We start from the raw sequence: 25,033 nt of genomic DNA on the forward strand, positions 1-25,033 counted from the left end.
GCGAAAAACAGGGGGGTGGCTATATTAGTGGGGAAGCGGGTAATGTTCGAGGCAAAGACTATAGTGGCGGATAACGGGGGCAGATACGTGATGGTGAGTGGCAAACTACAGGGGGAGACGGTGGTTTTGGTAAACGTATATGCCCCGAACTGGGATGATGCCAATTTTATGAGGCGGATGCTAGGACGCATTCCGGACCTAGAGATGAAAAAGCTGATAATGGGGGGAGATTTTAATACGGTGTTGGAACCAGGGCTGGATAGGTCGAAGTCCAGGACTGGAAGGAGGCCGGCAGCAGCCAAGGTACTTAAAGATTTTATGGAGCAGATGGGAGGTGTAGACCCGTGGAGATTTAGCAGACCTAGGAGTAAGGAGTTCTCGTTTTTCTCCTATGTCCATAAAGTCTACTCGCGAATAGACTTTTTTGTGCTGGGTAGGGCATTGATCCCGAAGGTGAGGGGAACGGAGTATACGGCTATAGCCATTTTGGATCACGCTCCACACTGGGTGGACTTGGAGATAGGGGAGGAAATAGGAGGGCGCCCACCCTGGAGAATGGACATGGGACTAATGGCAGATGAGGGGGTGTGTCTAAGGGTGAGGGGGTGCATTGAAAAGTACTTGGAACTCAATGATAATGGGGAGGTCCAGGTGGGAGTGGTCTGGGAGGCGTTGAAGGCGGTGGTTAGAGGGGAGCTGATATCAATAAGGGCACATAAAGGGAAGCAGGAGAGTAAGGAACGGGAGCGGTTGCTGCAAGAACTTTTGAGGGTGGACAGACAATATGCGGAAGCACCGGAGGAGGGACTGTACAGGGAAAGGCAAAGGCTACATGTAGAATTTGACTTGCTGACTACAGGCACTGCAGAGGCACAATGGAGGAAGGCACAGGGTGTACAGTACGAATATGGGGAGAAGGCGAGCAGGTTGCTGGCACACCAATTGAGGAAAAGGGGAGCAGCGAGGGAAATAGGGGGAGTGAGGGATGAGGAAGGAGAGATGGAGCGGGGAGCGGAGAGAGTGAATGGAGTGTTCAAGACATTTTATAAAAAATTATATGAAGCTGAACCCCCGGATGGGAGGGAGAGAATGATGGGCTTCTTGGATCGGCTGGAATTTCCCAAGGTGGAAGAGCAGGAAAGGGTGGGACTGGGAGCACAGATCGAGGTAGAAGAAGTGGTGAAAGGAATTAGGAGCATGCAGGCGGGAAAGGCCCCGGGACCGGATGGATTCCCAGTCGAATTCTATAGAAAATATGTGGACTTGCTCGCCCCGGTACTGACGAGGACCTTTAATGAGGCAAAGGAAATGACTATGTCTGAAGCAACGATATCGCTTCTCTTAAAGAAGGAAAAGGACCCGCTACAATGCGGGTCCTATAGACCTATTTCCCTCCTAAATGTAGATGCCAAGGTCCTGGCCAAGGTAATGGCAATGAAAATAGAGGAATGTGTCCCGGGGGTGGTCCACGAGGACCAAACTGGGTTTGTGAAGGGGAGACAGCTGAACACGAATATACGGAGGTTGTTAGGGGTAATGATGATGGCCCCACCAGAGGGAGAAACGGAGATAGTAGTGGCGATGGATGCCGAGAAAGCATTTGATAGAGTGGAGTGGGATTATTTGTGGGAGGTGTTGAGGAGATTTGGTTTTGGAGAGGGGTATGTTAGATGGGTGCAGCTGTTGTATAGGGCCCCAGTGGCGAGCGTGGTCACGAATGGACGGGGATCTGCATATTTTCGGCTCCATAGAGGGACAAGGCAGGGATGCCCTCTGTCCCCATTATTGTTTGCACTGGCGATTGAGCCCCTGGCGATAGCGTTGAGGGGTTCCAAGAAGTGGAGGGGAGTACTTAGGGGAGGAGAAGAGCACCGGGTATCTTTGTATGCGGACGATTTGCTACTATACGTGGCGGACCCGGCGGAGGGGATGCCAGAAATAATGCGGATACTTGGGGAGTTTGGGGATTTTTCAGGGTATAAATTGAACATGGGGAAAAGTGAGTTGTTTGTGGTGCATCCAGGGGAGCAGAGTAGAGAAATAGAGGACCTACCGTTGAGGAAGGTAACAAGGGACTTTCGTTACCTGGGGATCCAGATAGCTAAGAATTGGGGCACATTGCATAGGTTAAATTTAACGCGGTTGGTGGAACAGATGGAGGAGGATTTCAAGAGATGGGATATGGTACCCCTGTCAATGGCAGGGAGGGTGCAGGCGGTTAAGATGGTGGTCCTCCCGAGATTCCTCTTTGTGTTTCAGTGCCTCCCGGTGGTGATTACGAAGGCTTTTTTTAAAAGGATTGAAAAGAGCATCATGGGTTTTGTGTGGGCCGGGAAGACCCCGAGAGTGAGGAAGGGATTCTTACAGCGTAGCAGGGATAGGGGGGGGGGGCTGGCACTACCGAGCCTAAGTGAGTATTATTGGGCCGCTAATATTTCAATGGTAAGTGGATGGGAGAGGAGGAGGGAGCGGCGTGGAAGAGATTAGAGAGGGCGTCCTGTAGGGGGACTAGCCTACAGGCTATGGTGACAGCCCCATTGCCGTTCTCACCGAGGAACTACACCACAAGCCCGGTGGTGGTGGCTACACTGAAGATTTGGGGACAGTGGAGACGGCATAGGGGAAAGACTGGAGCCTTGGGGGGGTCCCCGATAAGAAACAACCATAGGTTTGCCCCGGGGGGAATGGATGGGGGATATGGAATGTGGCAAAGAGCAGGAATAACGCAACTGAAAGATCTGTGTGTGGATGGGAAGTTCGCGAGTCTGGGAGCGCTGACCGAGAAATATGGGTTGCCCCAAGGGAATGCATTCAGGTATATGCAACTGAGGGCTTCTGCGAGGCAACAGGTGAGGGAATTCCCGCAGCTCCCGACACAAGAGGTGCAGGACAGAGTGATCTCAAAGACATGGGTGGGGGATGGTAAGGTGTCAGATATATATAGGGAAATGAGGGACGAAGGGGAGACTATGGTAGATGAACTAAAAGGGAAATGGGAAGAAGAGCTGGGGGAGGAGATCGAGGAGGGGCTGTGGGCAGATGCCCTAAGCAGGGTAAACTCGTCGTCCTCGTGTGCCAGGCTAAGCCTGATTCAGTTTAAGGTATTACACAGGGCACATATGACTGGAGCACGGCTCAGTAAATTTTTTGGGGTGGCGGATAGGTGTGCGAGGTGCTCGAGAAGCCCAGCGAATCATACCCATATGTTTTGGTCATGCCCGGCACTACAGGGGTTTTGGATGGGGGTGACAAAGGTGCTTTCAAAAGTAGTAGGAGTCCGGGTCGAACCAAGCTGGGGGTTGGCTATATTTGGGGTTGCACAAGAGCCGGGAGTGCAGGAGGCGAGAGAGGCCGATGTTTTGGCCTTTGCGTCCCTAGTAGCCCGGCGCAGGATATTGCTAATGTGGAAAGAAGCCAAGCCCCCGGGGGTGGAGACCTGGATAAATGACATGGCGGGGTTTATAAAGCTAGAGCGGATTAAGTTCGTCCTAAGGGGGTCGGCTCAAGGGTTCACCAGGCGGTGGCAACCGTTCGTCGAATACCTCGCAGAAAGATAGACGGAATGGGAAAAAGAAGGCAGCAGCAGCAGCCCAGGATCGGGGGGGGGGGGGGAACCAGAAGGACTCTCAGGGTTGTTGGGGGGGGGGGGGGGAGGAACCAGAAGGACTCTCAGGGTTGTTAATATATACTGTATAATATGTATAGGTCGTTGCTACAGATAATTATATATTGGACTGTTAAATTATATTTTTGGAGAGTGTTACTTGTGACAAGGCAGTTGCCAATTAGGGCTAGTTTTTATTTTTGTTATTTATTATTTATTCATTTTTTGTTTATAAAATAGGTCATTGTTATTTGTGTTGTTAGAATATTGTGTAAAGGATGCACAATGTACTGTGTTGGTTGACCAAAAATTTTCAATAAAATATTTAATTAAAAAAAAGATAAAAGCCACAAGTGACTGTGTTTTGAGTGGGGGAAATGGAGAGTTGATGCAGGGGAACAGGGTTTGTTTAAAGGGTTTAATTTCTGCAATAAGGTAAAATACAAAAAAACACATCGAGCCAGCCAGGAGTCGAACCTGGAATCTTCTGATCCGTAGTCAGACGCGTTATCCATTGCGCCACTGGCCCGGCTGTAAAGCTGCCGCACCAGGTAGCCTTAAGAGGCCGCGTACGCGCCCAGGCCCCGCCCCACCGCCGGCTGGGCTCCGGTCACGTGCTTTGGAACCCTGTGCCGGCGGAATGGATACACCGCGTTCCGCGCCGCTCCCTCCCCGGGTCCCTCCGCCGCCCCACTCTGCTCTGCTCACCGGGCTGCCTCCCGCTTTGCTGGTGTCCCAAGAGGAGTGGCTCCCCCCCTCGATGGCCGCGTCCCGGATCCCCAGCAGGACCCTGGGCCCGGCCGAGCCGCTCATGCCGGTTCCTGGTGCTCGGGCAGAGCGGCGGAAGCCGAGTGGCCACGAGTTCGAATCCCGCCCAATCGGCTTGCTTTTTAAAAATATCCCGTAATAGATAGTTTTGTGCAGTTTTAAATTAAATTATCCCGTGCATCATTATAATGCAGCGTTTATATTTAAACCAAATCTGCATTCAGCTTCAGAATGTTATCTCAGAAATGTCACCATTTCAGATTGTGCCTTGGAGCTCTTTCCCAGCCAATCAACTGGAGCTTGAGAATCCTCACTGAAACCAAACTCTGGGAGGTCCCAGTGCCAGACCCTGTCCCATGCCAGACCCTGTCCCGGGGCAGCTCTCCCTGTCCCAGTGCCAGACCCTGTCCCGGGGCATCTCTCCCTGTCCCAGTGCCAGACCCTGTCCCGGGGCATCTCTCCCTGTCCCAGTGCCAGTCCCTGTCCCAGTGCCAGTCCCTGTCCCAGGGCATCTCTCCCTGTCCCAGTGCCAGACCCTGTCCCAGTGCCAGACCCTGTCCCAGGGCATCTCTCCCTGTCCCAGTGCCAGACCCTGTCCCAGGGCAGCTCTCCCTGTCCCAGTGCCAGTCCCTGTCCCAGGGCATCTCTCCCTGTCCCAGTGCCAGACCCTGTCCCAGTGCCAGACCCTGTCCCGGGGCATCTCTCCCTGTCCCAGTGCCAGACCCTGTCCCAGTGCCAGACCCTGTCCCGGGGCATCTCTCCCTGTCCCAGTGCCAGACCCTGTCCCAGTGCCAGACCCTGTCCCAGGGCAGCTCTCCCTGTCCCAGGGCCAGATCCTGTCCCAGGGCATCTCTCCCTGTCCCTGTCCCAGTGCCAGACCCTGTCCCAGGGCATCTATCCCTGTCCCTCACCCTCCCAGTCCCTCTCCCTCCTTCTCCCTCTCTCCTCCCTGTCCCCTTCTCCCTCACCCTCCAATTCTCTGTCTCTCTCCCTGTCCCAGTGCCAGACCCTGTCCCAGGGCCAGACCCTGTCCCAGGGCATCTCTCCCTGTCCCTGTCCCAGTGCCAGACCCTGTCCCAGGGCATCTATCCCAGTCCCTCACCCTCCCAGTCCCTCTCCCTCCTTCTCCCTCTCTCCTCCCTGTCCCCTTCTCCCTCACCCTCCAATTCTCTGTCTCTCTCCCTGTCACTGTGCCTCTGTCCCAGTCCCTGTCCCTCTCTCAATGTCCCTCTCCTCCTCTCCCTGTCCCTTTCTCCCTGTCCCTATCTCTCTTCCTGTCTCTCTCTCTCTCCCTCTTCCTCTCTCCCCCTGTCCCTCTCTCTCTCTCCCCCTGTCCCCCTCTCTCCATGTCCCCCCCGCTCCCTGTCCCTCTCTCTCTCCCCCTGTCCCTCTCTCTCCCCCTGTCCCTTTCTCTCTCCCCCTGTCCCTCTCCCCCGTCTCCCTGTCCCCCCTCTCCCTGTCCCTCTCTCCCTGTCCCCCCCCCCTCCCTGTCCCTCTCTCTCTCTCCCCCTGTCCCTCTCTCACTCCCCCTGTCCCTCTCCTCCTCTCCCTCTCCTCCTCTCCCTGTCCCTATCTCTCTTCCTGTCTCTCGCTCTCCCTCTTCCTCTCTCCCCCTGTCCCCCTCTCTCCATGTCCCCCCCTCTCCCCCTCTCTCCATGTCCCCCCCTCTCCCTGTCCCTCTCTCCCCCTGTCCCTCTCCCCCGTCTTCCTGTCCCCCCTCTCCCTGTCCCTCTCTCTCTCCCCCTGTCCCTCTCCCCCGTCTTCCTGTCCCCCCTCTCCCTGTCCCTCTCTCCCTGTCCCCCCCTCTCCCTGTCCCTCTCTCTCTCCCCCTGTCCCTCTCCCCCTGTCCCCCTCTCCCTCTCCTGTGCTGTATCCTTACTCTGATTGACTGACTGACACGGAATTTAATGCAGAACAGTAGAGCAAGCGTCCACCCACTTGGCAACCAGTTATTCACAGAATTGTTACGATTTAGAATGAGGCCTTTTGGCCCATCCTGCACCGGCTCTCCAAACAAGCATCCAAATGCCACTCCACAGGAAGGGGGTGATTGCACCAGAGTGGGTGCAGAGGAGATTCACCAGGAGTGTTTCAGCTATCAAGAGAGGCTGGATAGACTGGGGTTGTTTTCCTTGGAGCTGAGGGGGACCTGATCGAGGTGTACAAAATAATGTGGGACATAGATCGGGTGGGATAGGAAGGAACCTTTCCCCTTAAGGGAGGGCTCAATAACCAGGGGCAGGAGGTTCAGAGGGGATTTGAGGAAAACCGTTCTCACCCACAAGGTGTTTGGAAACTGGAACTCACTGCCTGAGGTGGGAACCCTCACAACATTTAGATGACCACTTGAAATGCGAGAGCATACAGGCCAAATGCTGGGAGATGGGATAAGAGTAAATGAAATCTGTATGGCTGGCATGGATGTGCTGGGCCAATGGGCCTCTTTCCATGCTCTAAAATCTCCCTGACTATGGCTTGGTGCCAATCTCCAGCCTGTTCCCCGCACCTCTACACATTGTTTCTATTCAAAAAATCATTAATGCCCTTTCGAATGCCTCAATTGAACCGACCTCCGTCACACTTCCAGGCAGTTCCTTCCAGACCCCAACCACTTGCTGTGGAGAAAAGTTTTTTCTCGCACCTTGTTTGCCTCTTTTGCAAATCACTCGAAATCTGAGCCCTCTCGTTCTTGATCCTTTCACAAGCTGGAACAGTTTCTCCCTGTCTATTCTGTCCAGCCTCCTCATGATTTTGACCACATCTCCTCTCAGCCTCTTTCTCTCCGAGGAGAACAGTCCCAACCTCGCCAATCTATCTTCAAAACGGAAGTTTCTCATCCCTGGAACCATTCTTGTGAACCTCTTCGGCACTCTCTCCAATGCGTTCACATCCTTCCTATAGTGTAGCTCCCAGAATTTACACAATACTCCAGCTGAGGTCTAACTAGCGTCTGGTATAAGTTCAGAATAACCTCCTTGCTCTTGTACTCTCTGCCCCTATTAATAAAGCCCACAACACTCTCTGCTTTATTAACTACTCCCTCCACCTGTCCTGCCATCTTCAATTATCTATACACATAGACACCCAGGACCCCCTGCTCCTGCACGCCATTTAAGAATTTTACCCCCTATTTTATATTGTCTCTCCCATGTTCTTCCTGCCAAAATGTATCACCTCACACATATCTACATTGAACTTCTATTTGCCACCTATCTTCCCTACTCCATTAACTTGTCTGTGTCCTTTTGGAGTGCTACACTGTCCTTTTCACAGTTTACAATACTTCCAAGTTTTGTGTCATCCGCAAAAGTTGAAATTATTCCCTGAACACCAAGAAGATATTGATTATTAATATATATCAGGAAAAGCAAGGGTCCCAATACCGACCCCTGGGGAATGCCGCACAAACCTACCTCCAGCCCAAAACAGCATAGAATCCCGACAGTGCAGAAGGAGGCCATTTGGCCCATTGAGTCTGCACCAGCCCTTGCAAAGAGCACCCTACCTCAGCCCACGCCTCCACCCCATCCCAGTAACCCCACCTAACCTTTTGGAGATATCCATTAACCATTACTTGCTGGTTCCTATTATTCAGCCAATTTTGTATCCCTGTTGGTGCTTTTCTTTTTATTCCATGAGCCAAAACCTTTCTCTGTTGTGTGGCACTGTGTGAAATGCCTTCTGAAAGTCCATGTACACCACATCAACAGCATCACCCTCATCGACACTCTCTGTTATCTCCTCAAAAAACTCCAGCAAGGTGAATTTCGAATTGTCCTTTATAAATCCTGTCCAGTCTCTAAATGAAAAGGACAATTGTTTGAGGTGTAAACAGTTAATCTCTGCCTCACGGCACCGAGGACCAGGGTTCGATCCCAGCCCCGGGTCACCGTCTGTGGGGAATTTGCACATTCTCCCTGTGTCTGTGTGGGTCTCACCCCCAACACAAAGGCATGCAGGTAGGTGGATTAGTTAGGCTAAATTGCTCCTTAATAGGGGGGGGGGGGGGGAAATAATTGGGTACTCTAAACAGTTAATTTTCATGCCTTGGGACAAGATCAACAAATTGTTAGTGTTCGGGTACAGCAAATAAAGGCAAATGAAATGTTTTTATTGCAAGGGGGATAGAGAATAACAGTAGCAAGGTTTTACTGCAGCTGTGATGACTGAGGCTCTTTGAGTGCGCAGTGCTCAGCTGCTGAAAAGACCAGAACATGTGGTGAATGTATGAAATGAGTATATATATTGTATTATCTGTGTCTGGTGCAGTGATGATGTTTTTGGCTTGCGTTAGGGTTGCTGCAATAATACTTTTTAAAGTTCTGGTTTAAAAGAAAGACAGACACTGTGGCTGCAGACAGTGAAATTAAGATGTCATAAAAGTGAGATCATCGTTATTTCAAACCATGCTTATGTTTAAAAGGAGAGGCCAAATGGGTTTTTGATTATGATTTCTGGGGTAGATAATTAGAGACATTGGGCAGGATTCTCCTTTTGGGAGACTAAGTGTATTCAAGGAAGTTATGGATAGCTTAGGAATGAAGCAATTTAACTCAATGGCATATCATCCAGAATCACAAGGAGTGTTAGAAAGATGGCATCAAACCCATGTTAAGGGCCTATAGTCAGGATTATCCAGAGGATTGGGATAAAGGAATTCCATTTGTACTGTTTTCAATTAGGAAGGCACCTAATGAATCAACTCCAATCAGTCTATTCAAATTGGTTTTTGGTCATGAGGTACGAGGACCACTGAAATTGATCAAAGAGTAAATGGTGAGTCAGTGTTGGAGACTATGTTGTTGGGTTATGTGTCAAACTTTAGGGAGAGATTAAACAGGGCAGGTGAGTTGGCTAGAAAGCATTTAAAATTGTCACGATAGGTGTTGAAGAAAAAAGCAGATAAGAAATCCAAAATGTGTAATTTTGTTAGTGGGGAGAAAGTACTAGTGTTGTTACCAGTGGTAGGTGAAGCATTAAAAGCAAGATTTAGTTGGCCTTATCAGATTAAAAAGAATCTGAATGAGGTGAATTATTTGATAAGAATGCCAGACAGAAGGAAAACTCAGAGTGTGTCATATTAATGCCATGTTAATGTGGTCAAAATGTATTTTGATAGAATATGAAAGAAGGAGAAGGTGTTAGTTGTTGTAACTCAGGGAGAAGAGATAAATCCAGACAATTCTGAATTTGACATTCCTCAAATTAAATTGGACAATGAGGAAGTAATAAGAAATTGGAATAAATTATTGAGTTACCTTCCGAAGGAAAATTAAAATGATCTAAAAGAGTTATTACAGTCACATATGTGGGAATAGATTGGGACATACAAAAGTAATTACACATGATGTAGATACTGCAAATGTAATTCCCATTAAACAGCATCCATACAGGCTCAATCCACTTAATTTGGCAAGGTACAACAGGAGATTGACAATGTGCTTAAAGATGATATCATCAAAGTGAGTTGCAGCAAATGGAGCTCACTGGTTGACAAGGTGCCAAAATCGGATGGTACACGATTATGAGTGGACTACAGAAAGATCAAAGCTTTTACACAGTCAGATTCGTATCCTATTCCTCACCTGGAAGACTGTATTGAAAAGGTGGGACAAGCACATTTTATTACAAAACTGGACTTACTGAAGGGATTTTGACCGGGGAAGGAAATTTTGGCTTTTGTGACACCAAATGGTCCATATCAATTTAAGGTCATGCGGTTTGGAATGTAGAATGCACCAGCAACATTCCAAAGATTAACCAACATGGTCATCTCCGGACTAAAGAATTGTGCCGTATATACTGACGATTTTGTGGTGTTCAGTCCAACATGGAGCATCTGAAAGATTTGTTCAATCGATTGGAGGAAGCTGGATTGGTGGTAAACCTGGCAAAGAGGGAGTTTCAAAAACTCAAGTCACTTTCTTAGGTCATACCATTGGTCAGAGAGCTCCCTGAGAATTTCCCAGACCAGCCACTGGGAGAGAAATACTGAGCTTTCTGAGCATGAGCGGGTTCTACTGGAAATTGTGACAATACGCGATTATTGTTATTATTATTGAATTCGGGCCAAATTTCAGCAGCGTGGTAGCTCCCCTGACTGAACTTCGTAGAAAAACATTTAAAATTTCAGTGGACATCGGAATGTCAGGAGGCCTTCGAGAACCTGAAGTCTGTATTAACCACCGCACCCCGTGCTGATAACCCTTAATTATGCCGAGGCATTTAAGATGGCGATTGATGCGAGTGATGTAGGGGTCGGTGCGGTACCTCTGCAGGAAGACGACTCGGGAATTGAACGGCCAATCGGGTATTTTTCTCAGAAACTCAACATCCACCAGAAGAAATATTCGACCATTGAAAAGGAAAGCTTAGGTTTGGTGTTGGTGTTGCAACATTTTGACATTGATGTCAGCAGCAATGTATCTGACACACCTGTATATACGGACCACAATCCCTTGTTCCTAGGGAAACTCAAAAAGCAAAATGCAAGTCTATTCAGATGGAGTTTATTATTACAACCATTCAATTTATAAATTCTAAATGTGCCAGAAAGAGAGAATGTGATTGCTCATGCCCTATCACAACTGTGATATGGGAAAAGACTACAACAGACTATATTCATGTGGTGTTTGCTTGCTTAAAAGAAAGTACCATATAGAATGTAAACTATATATAATCTTAAGAAATATCTAGAATTGAAAGGGATTCAGAAAATGAAACCATTTGTGTATATTGATGGTTCATTTTTCTCTAGGAAGGTATCTGCTGCTCTTGTCCTTCTAGATTTTAGAGGTTGTGGGTTTGGAAGGAGCCTTGGTGAGTCCCTGAAGTGCATCTTGTACACACGGCTGCCACTGTTCGTCGCTGGTGGAAGGAGTGAATGTTTGTGGAAGGGGGAGCAATCAAGCGGGGCTGCTTTGTCCTGGATGGTGTCGAGCTTCTTGAGTGTTGTTGGAGCTGCACACATCCAGGCATGCATGCCTGTTTGTGTGCATATAGGTGTGTTATGTTTGCATGTGTATTTATGTTTACATATATGTTGTATTTGTATGTGCATGTTTGGATGTTTATTTGTGTGTGTGTTTGTACAGATGTATGTTTGCCCTCCCGCTCACAGAGTTAAACATTTCTTGACTTGGCAAACACAGAACTCAATGGGAATGAGCTTCGAATCAGTTTAATATTTTTGGAACTATTTTTGGAGGTTTGTCAGACCAGAAATTGAGCTTGTCCTTCTTTAGCTTGTAGCCTAGTTGCAGCGTCAGGTTGAACTGCATGTATTTTTCAGAGTCGCTATTCACCGGCCAAACTGGGAGGTCATCTCTGTTGGGATTCCTTCAAAGAAAAGATTGCAATGGTTTTTATTCGTGTATGGTAACTCAGTCACTCTCCCCTTCCCACCACACCTTTCCTTGCCAGCGCAGGAGGTGTAACACCATCCCCCGTTACCTCCTCTCTCCCCACCATCCCAAATCTCAACACTCTTTACAGGTGAAAGAGTCGTCACTGTTACTTCTTTCGATTCAGTGGATTGTGTTCACTATTCAGAATCCAGATTCCTCCAGACTGGCGAGAACAGACACAGACTGGGTGAACGCTTTGCAAAACACCTCCAATAAGTCCACACACGTGACCCTGGGTTTCCTGTCGCTGATTATTTCAATTTTCCACCTTCCTCCCACTCTGTCATGTCCGTCCCTTGTAAGCTGATGCATTATTTAATTATTTTCAATATGGTAACCACGTTTTAACCACAGCCGGAATTCTCCGTGTTCCCGCTGTCAGCCCGCGTCCCGAGTGTTGTATGGCTTCAATGATAAATCCCATTGACAAGCGGTGGGTGTAGAGAATGTGGTGTTCTTTGTGATTCTGTTATCAGGATAATGTTACGGATAGTGTTATCAGGATAGTATCAGGAAACAATGCAGGAAGTTGGAAGGTAGTAAAACAGGGACAGAAATAAAAGGCAGTAAGGGGGAAAGTGTAAGGCAGAGAAGCCAGAGTCAAAAATCAAAAAGGGCGACAGTACAAGGTACAGTGACTGAGGGAAGCTCAGTGAATAGGACCAGGAATACTAAAAGGAATAAAACGGGAAGTGAAAACATTAATGGTAAGCGACGCGGCAGGTTGTTACAGGAAGATATGGGTTCAACGACAAGGAAAATTAGGAGAAAGGTTAAGAGGAAACATAACTTAGGAGAGGTTACTGATCGAGGTGTTAAGATTCAGAACAGAGGTAAACAAGCCAACATAAGTGTACTTTACCTGAATGCTCGTAGTATTCGGAATAAGGTAAATGAGTTGATGGCGCAAATCATCGTGAATGACTATGATTTAGTGGCATTACTGAAACATGGTTAAAGGATGGTCACGACTGGGAGTTAAATATCCGAGGGTATCAAACTTTTCGGAAGGACAGAGTGGATGGTAAGGGAGGTGGTGTAGCTCTGTTATTTAAGGATGACATCCGGGCAACAGTAAGGGATGACATCGGTGCAATGGAGGATAAGGTTGAATCCATTTGGGTGGAAATCAGGAATAGTAAGGCGAAAAAGTCACTGATAGGAGTAGTCTATAGGCCACCAAATAGTAACATTATGGTGGGGCAGGCAATAAACAAAGAAATAACAGATGCATATAGAAATGGTCCAGCAGTTATCATGGGGAATTTTAATCTACATGTCGATTGGTTGAACCAGGTCGGTCAAGGCAGCCTTGAGGAGGAGTTTATAGAATGTATCCGCGATAGTTTCCTAGAACAGTATGTAATGGAACCTACGAGGGAACAAGCGGTCCTAGATCTGGTCCTGTGTAATGAGACAGGATTGATTCAGGATCTCATAGTTAGGGATCCTCTCGGAAGGAGCGATCACAATATGGTGGAATTTAAAATACAGATGGAGGGTGAGAAGGTAAAATCAAGCACTAGTGTTTTGTGCTTAAATAAAGGAGATTACAATGGGATGAGAGAAGAACTAGCTAAGGTAGACTGGGAGCAAAGACTTTATGGTAAAACAGTTGAGGAACAGTGGAGAACCTTCCAAGTGATTTTTCACAGTGCTCAGCAAAGGTTTATACCAACAAAAAGGAAGGACGGTAAAAAGAGGGAAAATCGACCGTGGATATCTAAGGAAATAAGGGAGAGTATCAAATTGAAGGAAAAAACATACAAAGTAGCAAAGATCAGTGGGAGACTAGAGGACTGGGAAATCTTTAGGGGGCAACAGAAAGCTACTAAAAAAGCTATAAAGAAGAGTAAGATAGATTATGAGAGTAAACTAGCTCAGAATATAAAAACAGATAGTAAAAGTTTCTACAAATACATAAAACAAAAAAGAGTGGCTAAGGTAAATATTGGTCCTTTAGAGGATGAGAGGGGAGATTTAATAATGGGCGATGAGGAAATGGCTGAGGAACTGAACAGGTTTTTTGGGTCGGTCTTCACAGTGGAAGACACAAATAACATGCCAGTGACTGATGGAAATGAGGCTATGACAGGTGAGGACCTTGAGAGGATTGTTATCACCAAGGAGGTAGTGATGGGCAAGCTAATGGGGCTAAAGGTAGACAAGTCTCCTGGACCTGATGGAATGCATCCCAGAGTGCTAAAAGAGATGGCTAGGGAAATTGCAAATGCACTAGTGATAATTTACCAAAATTCACTAGATTCTGGGGTGATCCCGGCGGATTGGAAATTAGCAAACATGACACCACTGTTTAAAAAAGGAGGTAGGCAGAAAGCGGGTAATTATAGGCCAGTGAGCTTAACTTCGGTAGTAGGGAAGATGCTGGAATCTATCATCAAGGAAGAAATAGCGAGGCATCTGGATGGAAATTGTCCCATTGGGCAAACGCAGCATGGGTTCATAAAGGGCAGGTCATGCCTAACTAATTTGGTGGAATTTTTTGAGGACATTAACAGTGCGGTAGATAACGGGGAGCCAATGGATGTGGTATATCTGGATTTCCAGAAAGCCTTTGACAAGGTGCCACACAAAAGGTTGCTGCATAAGATAAAGATGCATGGCATTAAGGGGAAAGTAGTAGCATGGATAGAGGATTGGTTAATTAATAGAAAGCAAAGAGTGGGGATTAATGGGTGTTTCTCTGGTTGGCAATCAGTAGCTAGTGGTGTCCCTCAGGGATCAGTGTTGGGCCCACAACTGTTCACAATTTACATAGATGATTTGGAGTTGGGGACCAAGGGCAATGTGTCCAAGTTTGCAGACGACACTAAGATAAGTGGTAAAGCAAAAAGTGCAGAGGATACTGGAAGTCTGCAGAGGGATTTGGATAGGCTAAGTGAATGGGCTAGGGTCTGGCAGATGGAATACAATGTTGACAAATGTAAGGTTATCCATTTTGGTAGGAATAACAGCAAAAGGGATTATTATTTAAATGATAAAATATTAAAACATGCTGCTATGCAGAGAGACCTGGGTGTGCTAGTGCATGAGTCGCAAAAAGTTGGTTTACAGGTGCAACAGGTGATTAAGAAGGCAAATGGAATTTTGTCCTTCATTGCTAGAGGGATGTAGTTTAAGACTAGGGAGGTTCTGCTGCAATTGTATAAGGTGTTAGTGAGGCCACACCTAGAGTATTATGTTCAGTTTTGGTCTCCTTACTTGAGAAAGGACGTACTGGCACTGGAGGGTGTGCAGAGGAGATTCACTAGGTTAATCCCAGAGCTGTAGGGGTTGGATTACGAGGAGAGGTTGAGTAGACTGGGACTGTACTCGTTGGAATTTAGAAGGATGAGGGGGGATCTTATAGAAACATATAAAATTATGAAGGGGATAGGATAGAAGCGGGCAGGTTGTTTCCACTGGCGGGTGAAAGCAGAACTAGGGGGTATAGCCTCAAAATAAGGGGAAGTAGATTTAGGACTGAGTTTAGGAGGAACTTCTTCACCCAAAGGGTTGTGAATCTATGGAATTCCTTACCCAGTGAAGCAGTAGAGGCTCATTCATTAAATGTTTTTAAGATAAAGATAGATAGTTTTTGAAGAATAAAGGGATTAAGGGTTATGGTGTTCGGCCGGAAAGTGGAGCTGAGTCCACAAAAGATCAGCCATGATCTCATTGAATGGTGGAGCAGGCGCGAGGGGCCAGATGGCCGACTCCTGCTTCTAGTTCTTTTGTTCTTGTCTGGCGCATTTGAGTAGTTTCCAGTCCCAGTATGAAAAGACTTATCAGGACACGCAGCGTGCCGTCCTGGTAAAGAAAGAAACAGAGAAGCAGGTGGAGACGCTACAGAAGCAATGTAGTGATCTCAAGGCGGCCTTGAGAGCGCTCCACGCTGCAACCACGGAACAAAGGCAGAGTACCTTAGACCATGCAAAGTGCCGAAAGCAAATTGCAGACCTGTAGTCACTGCTTTCTGTCCAAAAAGGATTCCAAGAAACCTTTGGGGAAAGTTTAGAACAGGAAGACGGCCCTGATTGGGAAGAATTACAGGAAACAGCGCAGAGATATGTTCAGGGAACATGTGCGCAGGGAAAGCCCCAAAGGAGAAAAGCACCCCCCCCACACAGCAGGTAGTTCAGGCTCCGATGAACCCTGTAACAACCCACCGCACAGCCACATCAGACGAGGCGGAATTCCTATATTCCACCCCCCTCACAGTGACCCAATTACGGGACGCGTGTGCAAAAATCACACCGTTCCTCCCCGCTTCAGACCCACACCATGGGCGAAATTCTCCCCCAACGGCGGGATGCCCGCCGACTGGCGCCAAAGCCGGCGCCAATCAGACGGGCATCGCGCCGGCCCAAAGGTGCGGAAGTCTCCGCATCTTTGGCAGCCTAGCCCCAACATTGAGGGGCTAGGCCGACGCCGGAGGGATTTCCGCCCCGCCAGCTGGCGGAAATGGCGTTTGTTGCCCCGCCAGCTGGCGCGGAAATGCGGCGCATGCGCGGGAGCGTCAGCGGCCGCTGTCAGTTTCCCGCGCATGCGCAGTGGGGAGAGTCTCTTCCGCCTCCGCCATGGTGGAGGCCGTAGCGGAGGCGGAAGGGAAAGAGTGCCCTCACGGCACAGGCCCGCCCGCGGATCGGTGGGCCCCGATCGCGGGCCAGGCCACCGTGGGGGCACCCCCCGGGGTCAGATCGCCCCGCGCCCCCCCCCAGGACCCCGGAGCCCGCCCACGCCGCCTGGTCCCGCCGGTAAATACCAGGTTTGATTTACGTCGGCGGGACAGGCAATTCCTGGGCGGGACTTCGGCCCATCCGGGCCGGAGAATCCAGCGGGGGGTCCCGCCAACCAGCGCGGCCGGATTCCCGCCCCCGCCCAATCTCCGGGAGCGGAGACTTCGGCGGGGGTGGGGGCGGGATTCACGGCGGCCAACGGCCATTCTCCGACCCGGCGGGGGGTCGGAGAATGACGCCCCATTTCTTTGCCACCGTCAAACATCAGGCGACCATGTACGGCCTGGATGAGAGAGAGCAGGTAAAGCTCACGGTCCTCAGCTTAGATCCATCGGTCGCAGCAGCCCTTCCCGACCCACAGAATGTAGGAGGAGGCACCCTTGCAGAAATGCATACCGCGATCCTGGATGCGATCGGGTATAACCGGGGTGACCCCGTGGATGGCCTAAATAAGTGCAGGCAGAAAAAGTCTGAACACCCCACAGCGTTTGCAGGACGCTTGTGGATTCACTTTGAAGCCGTTTTTGGAGACATAGACCGTGCCCATTTGTCCCCAGAATGCCTGTAGTAATTATGACCCTCGGAGGAGGCTCATAACGAGAAGTGGGTGGTCAAAAGATTGTCCCGCGTTTGGGAGCAGTCTGTTCACAATAAACCTGCCGCTAAAACCCCCGAGGAAAAGCAAGCCACCGCAGACGTGCAGGCAGTAAAAGCCACACCTCACAACCCCGCCTGGGTAAATGTGGGAAAGAGCAGTTCCCCAACAAAACTGCAAGAATGCTACAACTGCGGACAGTTGGGACATTTTGCCAAAGAGTACAATGCCCCTAAAAAGCCACAGAGAGCCCCACAGACAGGCACTCTCAGTAAGAAAAAGGCAGAGCCCATACATAGCGTTAGCGCCCGGCCGGATCAGACGGACTTGACCGGAACGGACTGACGGTGTACAGGCTCTCCCAGTTGGGTCTGTGATACCCTTTGGGATAGGTCAGGACGACCCGTAGTCGCAGCGAAAATTAGGGGACAACCTATCGAGTTTCTTTGGGACACAGGAGGGTCCCGCACCACCATAAATTCCTCCACCCGTGGTCAGGACACGTGGCCCACTACAGCCACTATCACCCTCAGCGGCTTTACAGGCCACTCACAGCAGGGACACATCACAGCCCCTGTACCCATTCAAATCGGAACCATTAGCACAAAACACCCCATAGTTTTAGTAGACCTGCCCCACACAGCAGAACACATTCTGGGAATCGACTTTATGAATTCCCACCACCTATCCTTCGATCCAGTCAACCAGTGTGTCTGGAAGATGGCAAAATCCGCTAGAGCCACGCAACGCTCACCATAGGGGACTACACGAACAAAATTAGCGCAGTAGGCGAGTTTTGGTTCAACCCCACCACACTCAGCACGGACAGGCAGGTTAGGGCAGTCCTGCAAAAGAACAGGGCAGCATTCGCGACCCACAAGCACGACTGTGGACGGATGACTGGCTCCGTACAAGTAACAGGACCGGACGCTAGATCCCAAAAACAGTACGGATACCCCCTAGAAGCAGAGGGAGAAATCCTAAAAGTTATAGAGAGCTTATTAGAGCAGGGCGTACTTAGATCAGTAGCCTCCACTAATAATGCCCCGATTTGGCCAGTGAGAAAGCCCGATGGATCATGGCGACTGACCATTGATTATCGGGAGCTCAACAAAGTCACCCCCGCAGCAGCCCCCACAGTAGCAATAAGTCCCGAGACCATGCTCAAGCAGGGACTCAATTCCCGCTACTTCACGGTTTTGGACGTCAGTAATGGATTCTGGTCTATTCCATTGGCAAAGACGTGCCAGTACAAATTTGCCTTCACCTTTAAAGCACAGCAGTACATGTGGACATGCCTGCCACAAGGATTCCACAACTCCCCCTCCATTTTCCACCGACAGCTGGTAAATGGACTAGCAAAATGTTCTCGCCCCGAATGTCTGGTCCAGTATGTAGATGATCTACTACTGCAGACAGACACAAAGGAAGAGCACATTGAGCTTCTGTCCGAACTCCTGGAATTGCTACATTCCATTGGATGTAAAGTCAACCCCAAAAAGGCCCAGATATTGGAAGAAAAAGTGGTATATTTAGGTACTATTATCACACACGGCAAACGCGAGATCGAGCACAAAAGGATTGACTCGATCGCTAAATTGCCCCTCCCCCAAAACGTTTCAGCCCTCCAGTCGTTTTTAGGATTGGTTGGCTACTGCCGAAACCACATTGACGGTTTCGCCAGCAAGGCAGCTCCCCTCTCAGACCTCCTAAAGAAAGTAGCCCCCTGGGAATGGCTTCCGCAGCATACGGATGCTGTGGACTCTTTAAAACAGGCACTCATAGCCGCCCCTGCACTACAAGTTCCAGACCCGCTTTCCCCTTACGCCATAGAGGTAGCGACCACAGACCACACCCTTTCAGCCGTGCTCCTCCAGGAACGGCACGACCAATTGAGACCCTTAGCTTACGCCTCCCGAATTTTAGATGCTGTGGAGCAGGGATTTTCAGCCTGTGAGAGGCACCTGCTCGCAGTTTTCTGGGCAGTCCAGTACTTTTCCTACATTACCGGACTGAACCCCATCACCATTTTGACCGAGCACACCCCCACCCAACTTTTACTGGACGGACGACTCAAGGACGGTACCGTCAGCCAAATCCGCGCTGCTAGATGGACCCTTCTCTTACAAGGACGGGACATCACAGTCAAATGGACAAAGACTCACACATACTTAGCGGACAATTTGCAGTACCCCGGAACCCCCCATGAGTGTGTAATCATCTCTCCACTCCATAATACAGGCCCCTTTATAGCAAAAACACCCCCCCGGAAAATATCAGATTCATCTCAGAGCCCCCCGCACACGGACACGTGTGAGCCCATTAGGATTTATGTGGATGGATCTTCCACAATCTTAGATGGGAAGCGCATAACAGGTAGCGGGATTTATGTTGAGGACGCGCAGGGACGCGCCCTTGAGGAGATCGCATTAAAATTACCCGGACACTTAGGCGCGCAGGCAGCAGAGCTTGCGGTCATTGCGTACATTGTAGACCACCCAGATTCCTTCCCCAGCCCAGCAGACATATACTCAGACAGCCTATATGTCTGTAACAGCCTCACCGAATTTCTGCCCCTGTGGGAAGCAAGAGGATTTGTTTCCGCGGATGGGAAACCCCTCCCCTCAGCCCCATTGCTCCGCCATATTTAACAAAAGGCCAAGAACAGGACTTTTGGCATTATAAAAGTCCGCAGCCACCATCGTTCCTCCCCCCCTGGAAATGTAAAAGCCGACTCACTGCTAAGGCAGGATCCAGGCATGGGTATTTTTGGAAGCCCCCCGAGAGCGCCCCAGTGAGTGCACCATTGAGTGCAGTTCAGGTCGCGCAGACTAGGATCAAAGATCTAGTAGAGGCCCAGAAGCAGGATAGCGCTCTCACTGAGATTGTGAAAGGGAAGTTTCCAGCCTCCTACGAGAGGTACAGAAATACGATAACCACGCATGACTGTGTGGTGCTAAAGGACCCCTTTATGTAGTTCCTGAGCAGGATAGGAACCAAATGATTTGTTTATTCCATGATGGTCATGGACACCAGGGAATCGATCCCACCACAGCCCACCTCAAACAGCTTTGTTGGTGGCCAAATCTCAAGGAAGATGTATCCCATTACATTGAGAATTGCCCCATCTGCGCACAGAACAACCCAGATAGGTATGCCAAAAAGGCACAACTCAGCCACACCCGACCCGTTAACGGCCCCTGGACTAACCTCCAGATCGATTTTATAGGTCCATTGCCCCCTTGCAGGAATGGCTATAAATATGTTCTGGTGGTCATAGACACATTTACAAAGTGGGTGGAAGCATTTCCAGCCCGCACCAACACCGCGAAAACTACAGCCAAGATCCTAACTCACCACATCTTTACAAGATGGGGACTCCCCCGCAGTATTGAATCGGACCAAGGTTCTCACTTTACGGGACGGGTCATGCAGAACGTCCTCACGATATTTGGCATAACCCAAAAATTCCACATTGCGTACCACCCACAGTCGAGTGGTATCGTGGAGCGCATGAATCGGATCCTAAAATCCACCCTCAGAAAAATGGTCCAGCAGAACAACACCACTTGGGATTCTGTCCTCCCCTTTGTGCTGATGTTTTTGCGTAACACTGTTTCCACCTCCACAGGTTACACCCCACACACCCTTATGACCGGACGCCCCATGAAAGGGACAGAATACTTGTTAGGTTTAGACCTGACGAGCCCTGAAGTAACGGCCCTCACACATGAGAAAGCCGTGGAGCAATTAGTTGCTAATGTAAAAACGGCTCAGTTAGCAGCCGCGGTTAAACTGGGCACTAAAAAGAAACAGAGCAAGGCCTGTTTTGATAAGGCAGTACATGCAACGGAGTATGGTATAGGACAACAAGTGATGTTGTCTGTATACAATCCCAGCATATTCCTGTCTCCAAAATACTCAGGTCCGTACTCCATTACGGATAAAGTAAGCCCATCAGTCTACAAAATAAAATACCCAAATGGTAAGACTGCCTGGTTTCATATTAACCAGTTAAAGGTTTATGGAGCACAGTCAAACCACGCACACCACGTCATGCTGGACGCAGCAGACCACACCCCGCCCCCAGCCAACGTAACCCGACCAACCCCCACCACTCCAGCCCAGCTACGGACTCAACTTCGACTCCACCCCCGAAATATACACTCCGCCCCGGAACGCCCACAGACTGCAGCAGCAGAGACAGCGACTGTGACTCGGACGATGGCCACAGCACGCCTCCCTACTATCCCCATGCAACAGGGCCCACACCCAGCGACTCCGAATTCGACTCCAGTGATTCCTTCCTGATCACTTTTCTAAACAAATCCCACTACCGACCACCGAAACCACACGGACGACCCCGACTTTGCCCCAACACAACTCGACACAAAGTATTGGCACCGTGACAATTCCTACAGACTCGTCCGCAACGACGAGAGCGACCCCAACTCACACCATGCAGCCCTTTCAGCCCTAATCCACTCCAGAGTTTGGCACCCGGGAGAAGGTGACGACCTCGGGTCTGACTCCCAAACCGCCAACCCCTTTGCGACCCTGTTCGCAACAAAGAACTGAGGTGTCCACATGATGATTTAAAGGAGACACTTAGGGAAAAGTGTTGTCCTTCCTGATGGAACCTGCAGGATGTTTTATGTTATTCGTACATTTGTTTTGTGTTGTTCGTCCGTCAGGAGAATTTTCTCACTACCACACGCAAATTCACCTGAAACCTCTGAGCACTTGCCCTCAGAGACCCACGCTGCCAGACGCCTGTTCAGCGGAACTAACTTATCTGCAGATACTGGTCACACAGACCACACGCTTGATCAGCGGAACTAGCTTGTCAGCTGATACCTGTTCGGGTACCAGACGCCCGATCGTAGCTGCTCTTCTGATTCGAGGATAGAATCACAGTAGCAACCCCACCACGATGAATACATTTTTCGCCCGTTCTTTGGTTGGCAGTGGAGAAACGGCGTGAGACCCGCCCTGCCTGGGGACCCCCCCGCTGGTCAAACACCCTCGGGTAGGGGAGATACGGCATTGGGCACCGATCGCGCGCCACCCCACATTTGAGGTACCCCCCGGTGCAGGATCCCCCCCCCCCCCCCCCCCCCCCCCGCAGGCCACCCCCCCCCAGCGTTCCCGCGCTGTTCCCGACGGCAGCGACCAGGTGTGGACGGCGCCGGGGGGAACCCGCCGTTTTGGGCTGGCCGCTCGGCCCATCCAGGCCTGAGAATAGCGGGGGTGCCGGAGAATCGCCATTTTGGGTGTCTCGGGCGATTCTCCGGCCTGCGGCCCGCGGAACTCGACGGGGCCGTTCCCGCCGCTTGGGAGAATCGTGGGAGGGCGTCGGACCGGCGTCGCGTGAAATTTTGGCGGCCCTGGCGATTCTCCCAACCGGCGCGGGAGTGGAGAATCGCGCCCCCTATGTATAACTTCTGCTTGTTGTGTTTTTGTTTCTTTTTCTTGTGGGGGGGGGTTGTTGAAAATTTGTTGAAAAATATGAACAAATATACTTTTAATAAATAAATAAATACATTTAGAGTACCAAATTATATTTTCCCAACTAAAGGGCAATTTAGCGCGGCCAATCCCCCTACCCTGCACATCTTTGGGTTGTGGGGGTGAGACCCACACAGACACGGGGAGAATGTGCAAACTCCACACGGACAGTGACCCGGGGCCGGGATTGAACCTGGGACCTCGGTGCCATGAGTAGTGCCGCGTGTGGTCTCACATTAGTGACATGGGACAAAGAGAATCAGCACCCTGAGGGACGACACAAAGAACAAAACAAAGAAAATTTACAGCACAGGAACAGGCCCTTCGGCCCTCCCAGCCTATGCCGATCGAGATCCTTTATCTAAACCGGTCGCCTACTTTCCAAGGATCTACTTCCCTCTGTTCCCCACCCATTCATATATCTGTCTAGATGCATCTTAAATGATGTTATTGTGCCCGCCTCTACCACCTCCGCTGGCAAAGCGTTCCAGGCACCCACCACCCTCTGCGTAAAAAACTTTCCACGCACATCTCCCTTAAACTTTCCCCCTCTCACCTTGAAATCGTGACCCCTTGTAATTGACACCCCCACTCTTGGAAAAAGCTTGTTGCTATCCACCCTGTCCATACCTCTCATAATTTTGTAGACCACAATCCGGTCCCCCCTCAACCTCCGTCTTTCCAACAAAAACAATCCTAATCTACTCAACCTTTCTTCATTTCTAGCACCCTCCATACCAGGGAACATCCTGGTGAACCTCCTCTGCACCCGCTCTAAAGCATCCACATCCTTCTGGTAATGTGGCGACCAGAACTGCACGCAGTATTCCAAATGTGGCCTAACCAAAGTCCTATACAACTGTAACATGACCTGCCGACTCTTGCACTTAATACCCCGTCCGATGAAGGCAAGCATGCTGTATGTCTTCTTGACCACTCTATCGACCTGCGTTGCCATCTTCAGGGTACAATGGACCTGAATTCCCAGATCTCTCTGTACATCAATTTTCCCCAGGACTCTTCCATTGACCGTATAGTCCGCTCTTGAATTAGATCTTCCAAAATGCATCACCTCGCATTTGCCTGGATTGAACTCCATCTGCCATTTCTCTGCCCAACTCTCCAATCTATCTATATTTTGCTGTATTCTCTGACAGTCCTCCTCGCTATCTGCAACTGCGAGACCATGCAGACGCTGCGACAACGAATGAACGGACATCGCGCAACAATCACCAGGCAGGAATGTTCCCTTCCAGTCGGGGAACACTTCAGCAGTCAAGGGCATTCAGCCTCTGATCTCCGGGTAAGCGTTCTCCAAGGCGGCCTTCAGGACCCGCGACAACGCAGAATCGCCGAGCAGAAACTTATAGCCAAGTTCCGCACACATGAGTGCGGCCTCAACCGGGACCTGGGATTCATGTCACATTACATTCATCCCCCACCATCTGGCCTGCGAAATCCTACCAACTGTCCTGGCTTGAGACAATTCACACCTCTTTAACCTAGGGTTACCCCATCTCTGGATCTGTAAAGATTTAATCACCTGCTAATGCTCGCATTCCTAGCATTGTTTGGCATCTTTGAATTTGTCTATATATGTGTTTCTGGAACAGACCTCTTCATTCACCTGAGGAAGGAGCAGCGCTCCGAAAGCTGGTGACATCGAAACAAACCTGTTGGACTTTAACCTGGTGTTGTAAGACTTCGTACATTAGTTTAAAACCTCCCCAACAGTGTTAGCAAAAGCACCCCCTAGGACATTGGTTCCAGTCCTGCCCAGGTGTAGACCATCCGATTTGTAATGGTCCCACCGCCCCCAGAACTGGTTCCAATGTCCCAAAAATCTGAATCCCTCCCTCCTGCACCAACTCTCAAGCCACGTATTCATTCTGACTATTCTTGAATTTCTACTCTGACTGTCTTGTGGAACTGGTAGCAATCCTGAGATTACTACCTTTGAGCTCCTAACTCCCTAAATTCTGATTGTTGGATCTCATCCCGTATTTTACCTATATCGTTGGTGCCTATATGCACCACGACAACTGGCTGTTCACCCTCCCCCTTCAGTATGTCCTGCAGCCGATCTGAGACATCGCTGACCCGTGCACCCGGGAGGCAACATACCATTCGGGAGTCTCGTTTTCGACCACAGAAACGCCTGTCTACTCCCCTTACGATTGAATCCCCTATGACTATAGCCCTGCCAGTCTTTTTCCCACCCTTCTGTGCAGCAGAGACACATCAAGAACTGTGTGGTGAACACAAGGCAGGATGGGTAATTTAGCCAAGGTACAGATTTGCCAGAATTAACAATGTCGGCAAAACAAATCGAACTGCGTGTGCAAGAGGACTGGCCTTGAACTGTGAGAAAGTGCTCGTAATAAACATGTCTGTCTGAACCAGCTTGGGGAGT

The 25,033-nt window shown here is 49.7% G+C and overlaps 2 protein-coding genes and 1 non-coding gene across 4 annotated transcripts in view; all 3 read right to left on the reverse strand.

Moving 5' to 3' along the window:
• The window catches only part of pdcd2l (programmed cell death 2-like), a 29,877-nt gene extending 25,426 nt beyond the window's left edge, over window positions 1-4,451 (reverse strand). For both annotated transcript variants that reach the window (XM_072517789.1, XM_072517787.1), the window contains exon 1: window positions 4,313-4,451. In XM_072517789.1, coding sequence (XP_072373890.1) covers window positions 4,313-4,417 — 105 coding nt within the window. In that variant the 5' untranslated portion in view covers window positions 4,418-4,451. The remainder of the gene's footprint in view (window positions 1-4,312) is intronic.
• On the reverse strand, window positions 4,061-4,133 carry trnar-acg (transfer RNA arginine (anticodon ACG)). The gene has a single exon. It is a non-coding gene; the product is annotated as a tRNA-Arg (tRNA).
• A 6,414-nt stretch (window positions 4,452-10,865) lies between the features above and the next one.
• Window positions 10,866-25,033, reverse strand: part of LOC140430335 (cocaine esterase-like) — an 89,542-nt gene continuing 75,374 nt past the window's right edge. Inside the window, exon 13 of the mRNA XM_072517790.1 lies at window positions 10,866-11,710. Within this exon, the coding sequence (XP_072373891.1) occupies window positions 11,548-11,710 (163 nt within the window). The 3' untranslated portion in view covers window positions 10,866-11,547. The remainder of the gene's footprint in view (window positions 11,711-25,033) is intronic.

This window comes from Scyliorhinus torazame, chromosome 10 (assembly GCF_047496885.1).
Source record: "Scyliorhinus torazame isolate Kashiwa2021f chromosome 10, sScyTor2.1, whole genome shotgun sequence".
Lineage (NCBI taxonomy): Eukaryota > Metazoa > Chordata > Chondrichthyes > Carcharhiniformes > Scyliorhinidae > Scyliorhinus > Scyliorhinus torazame.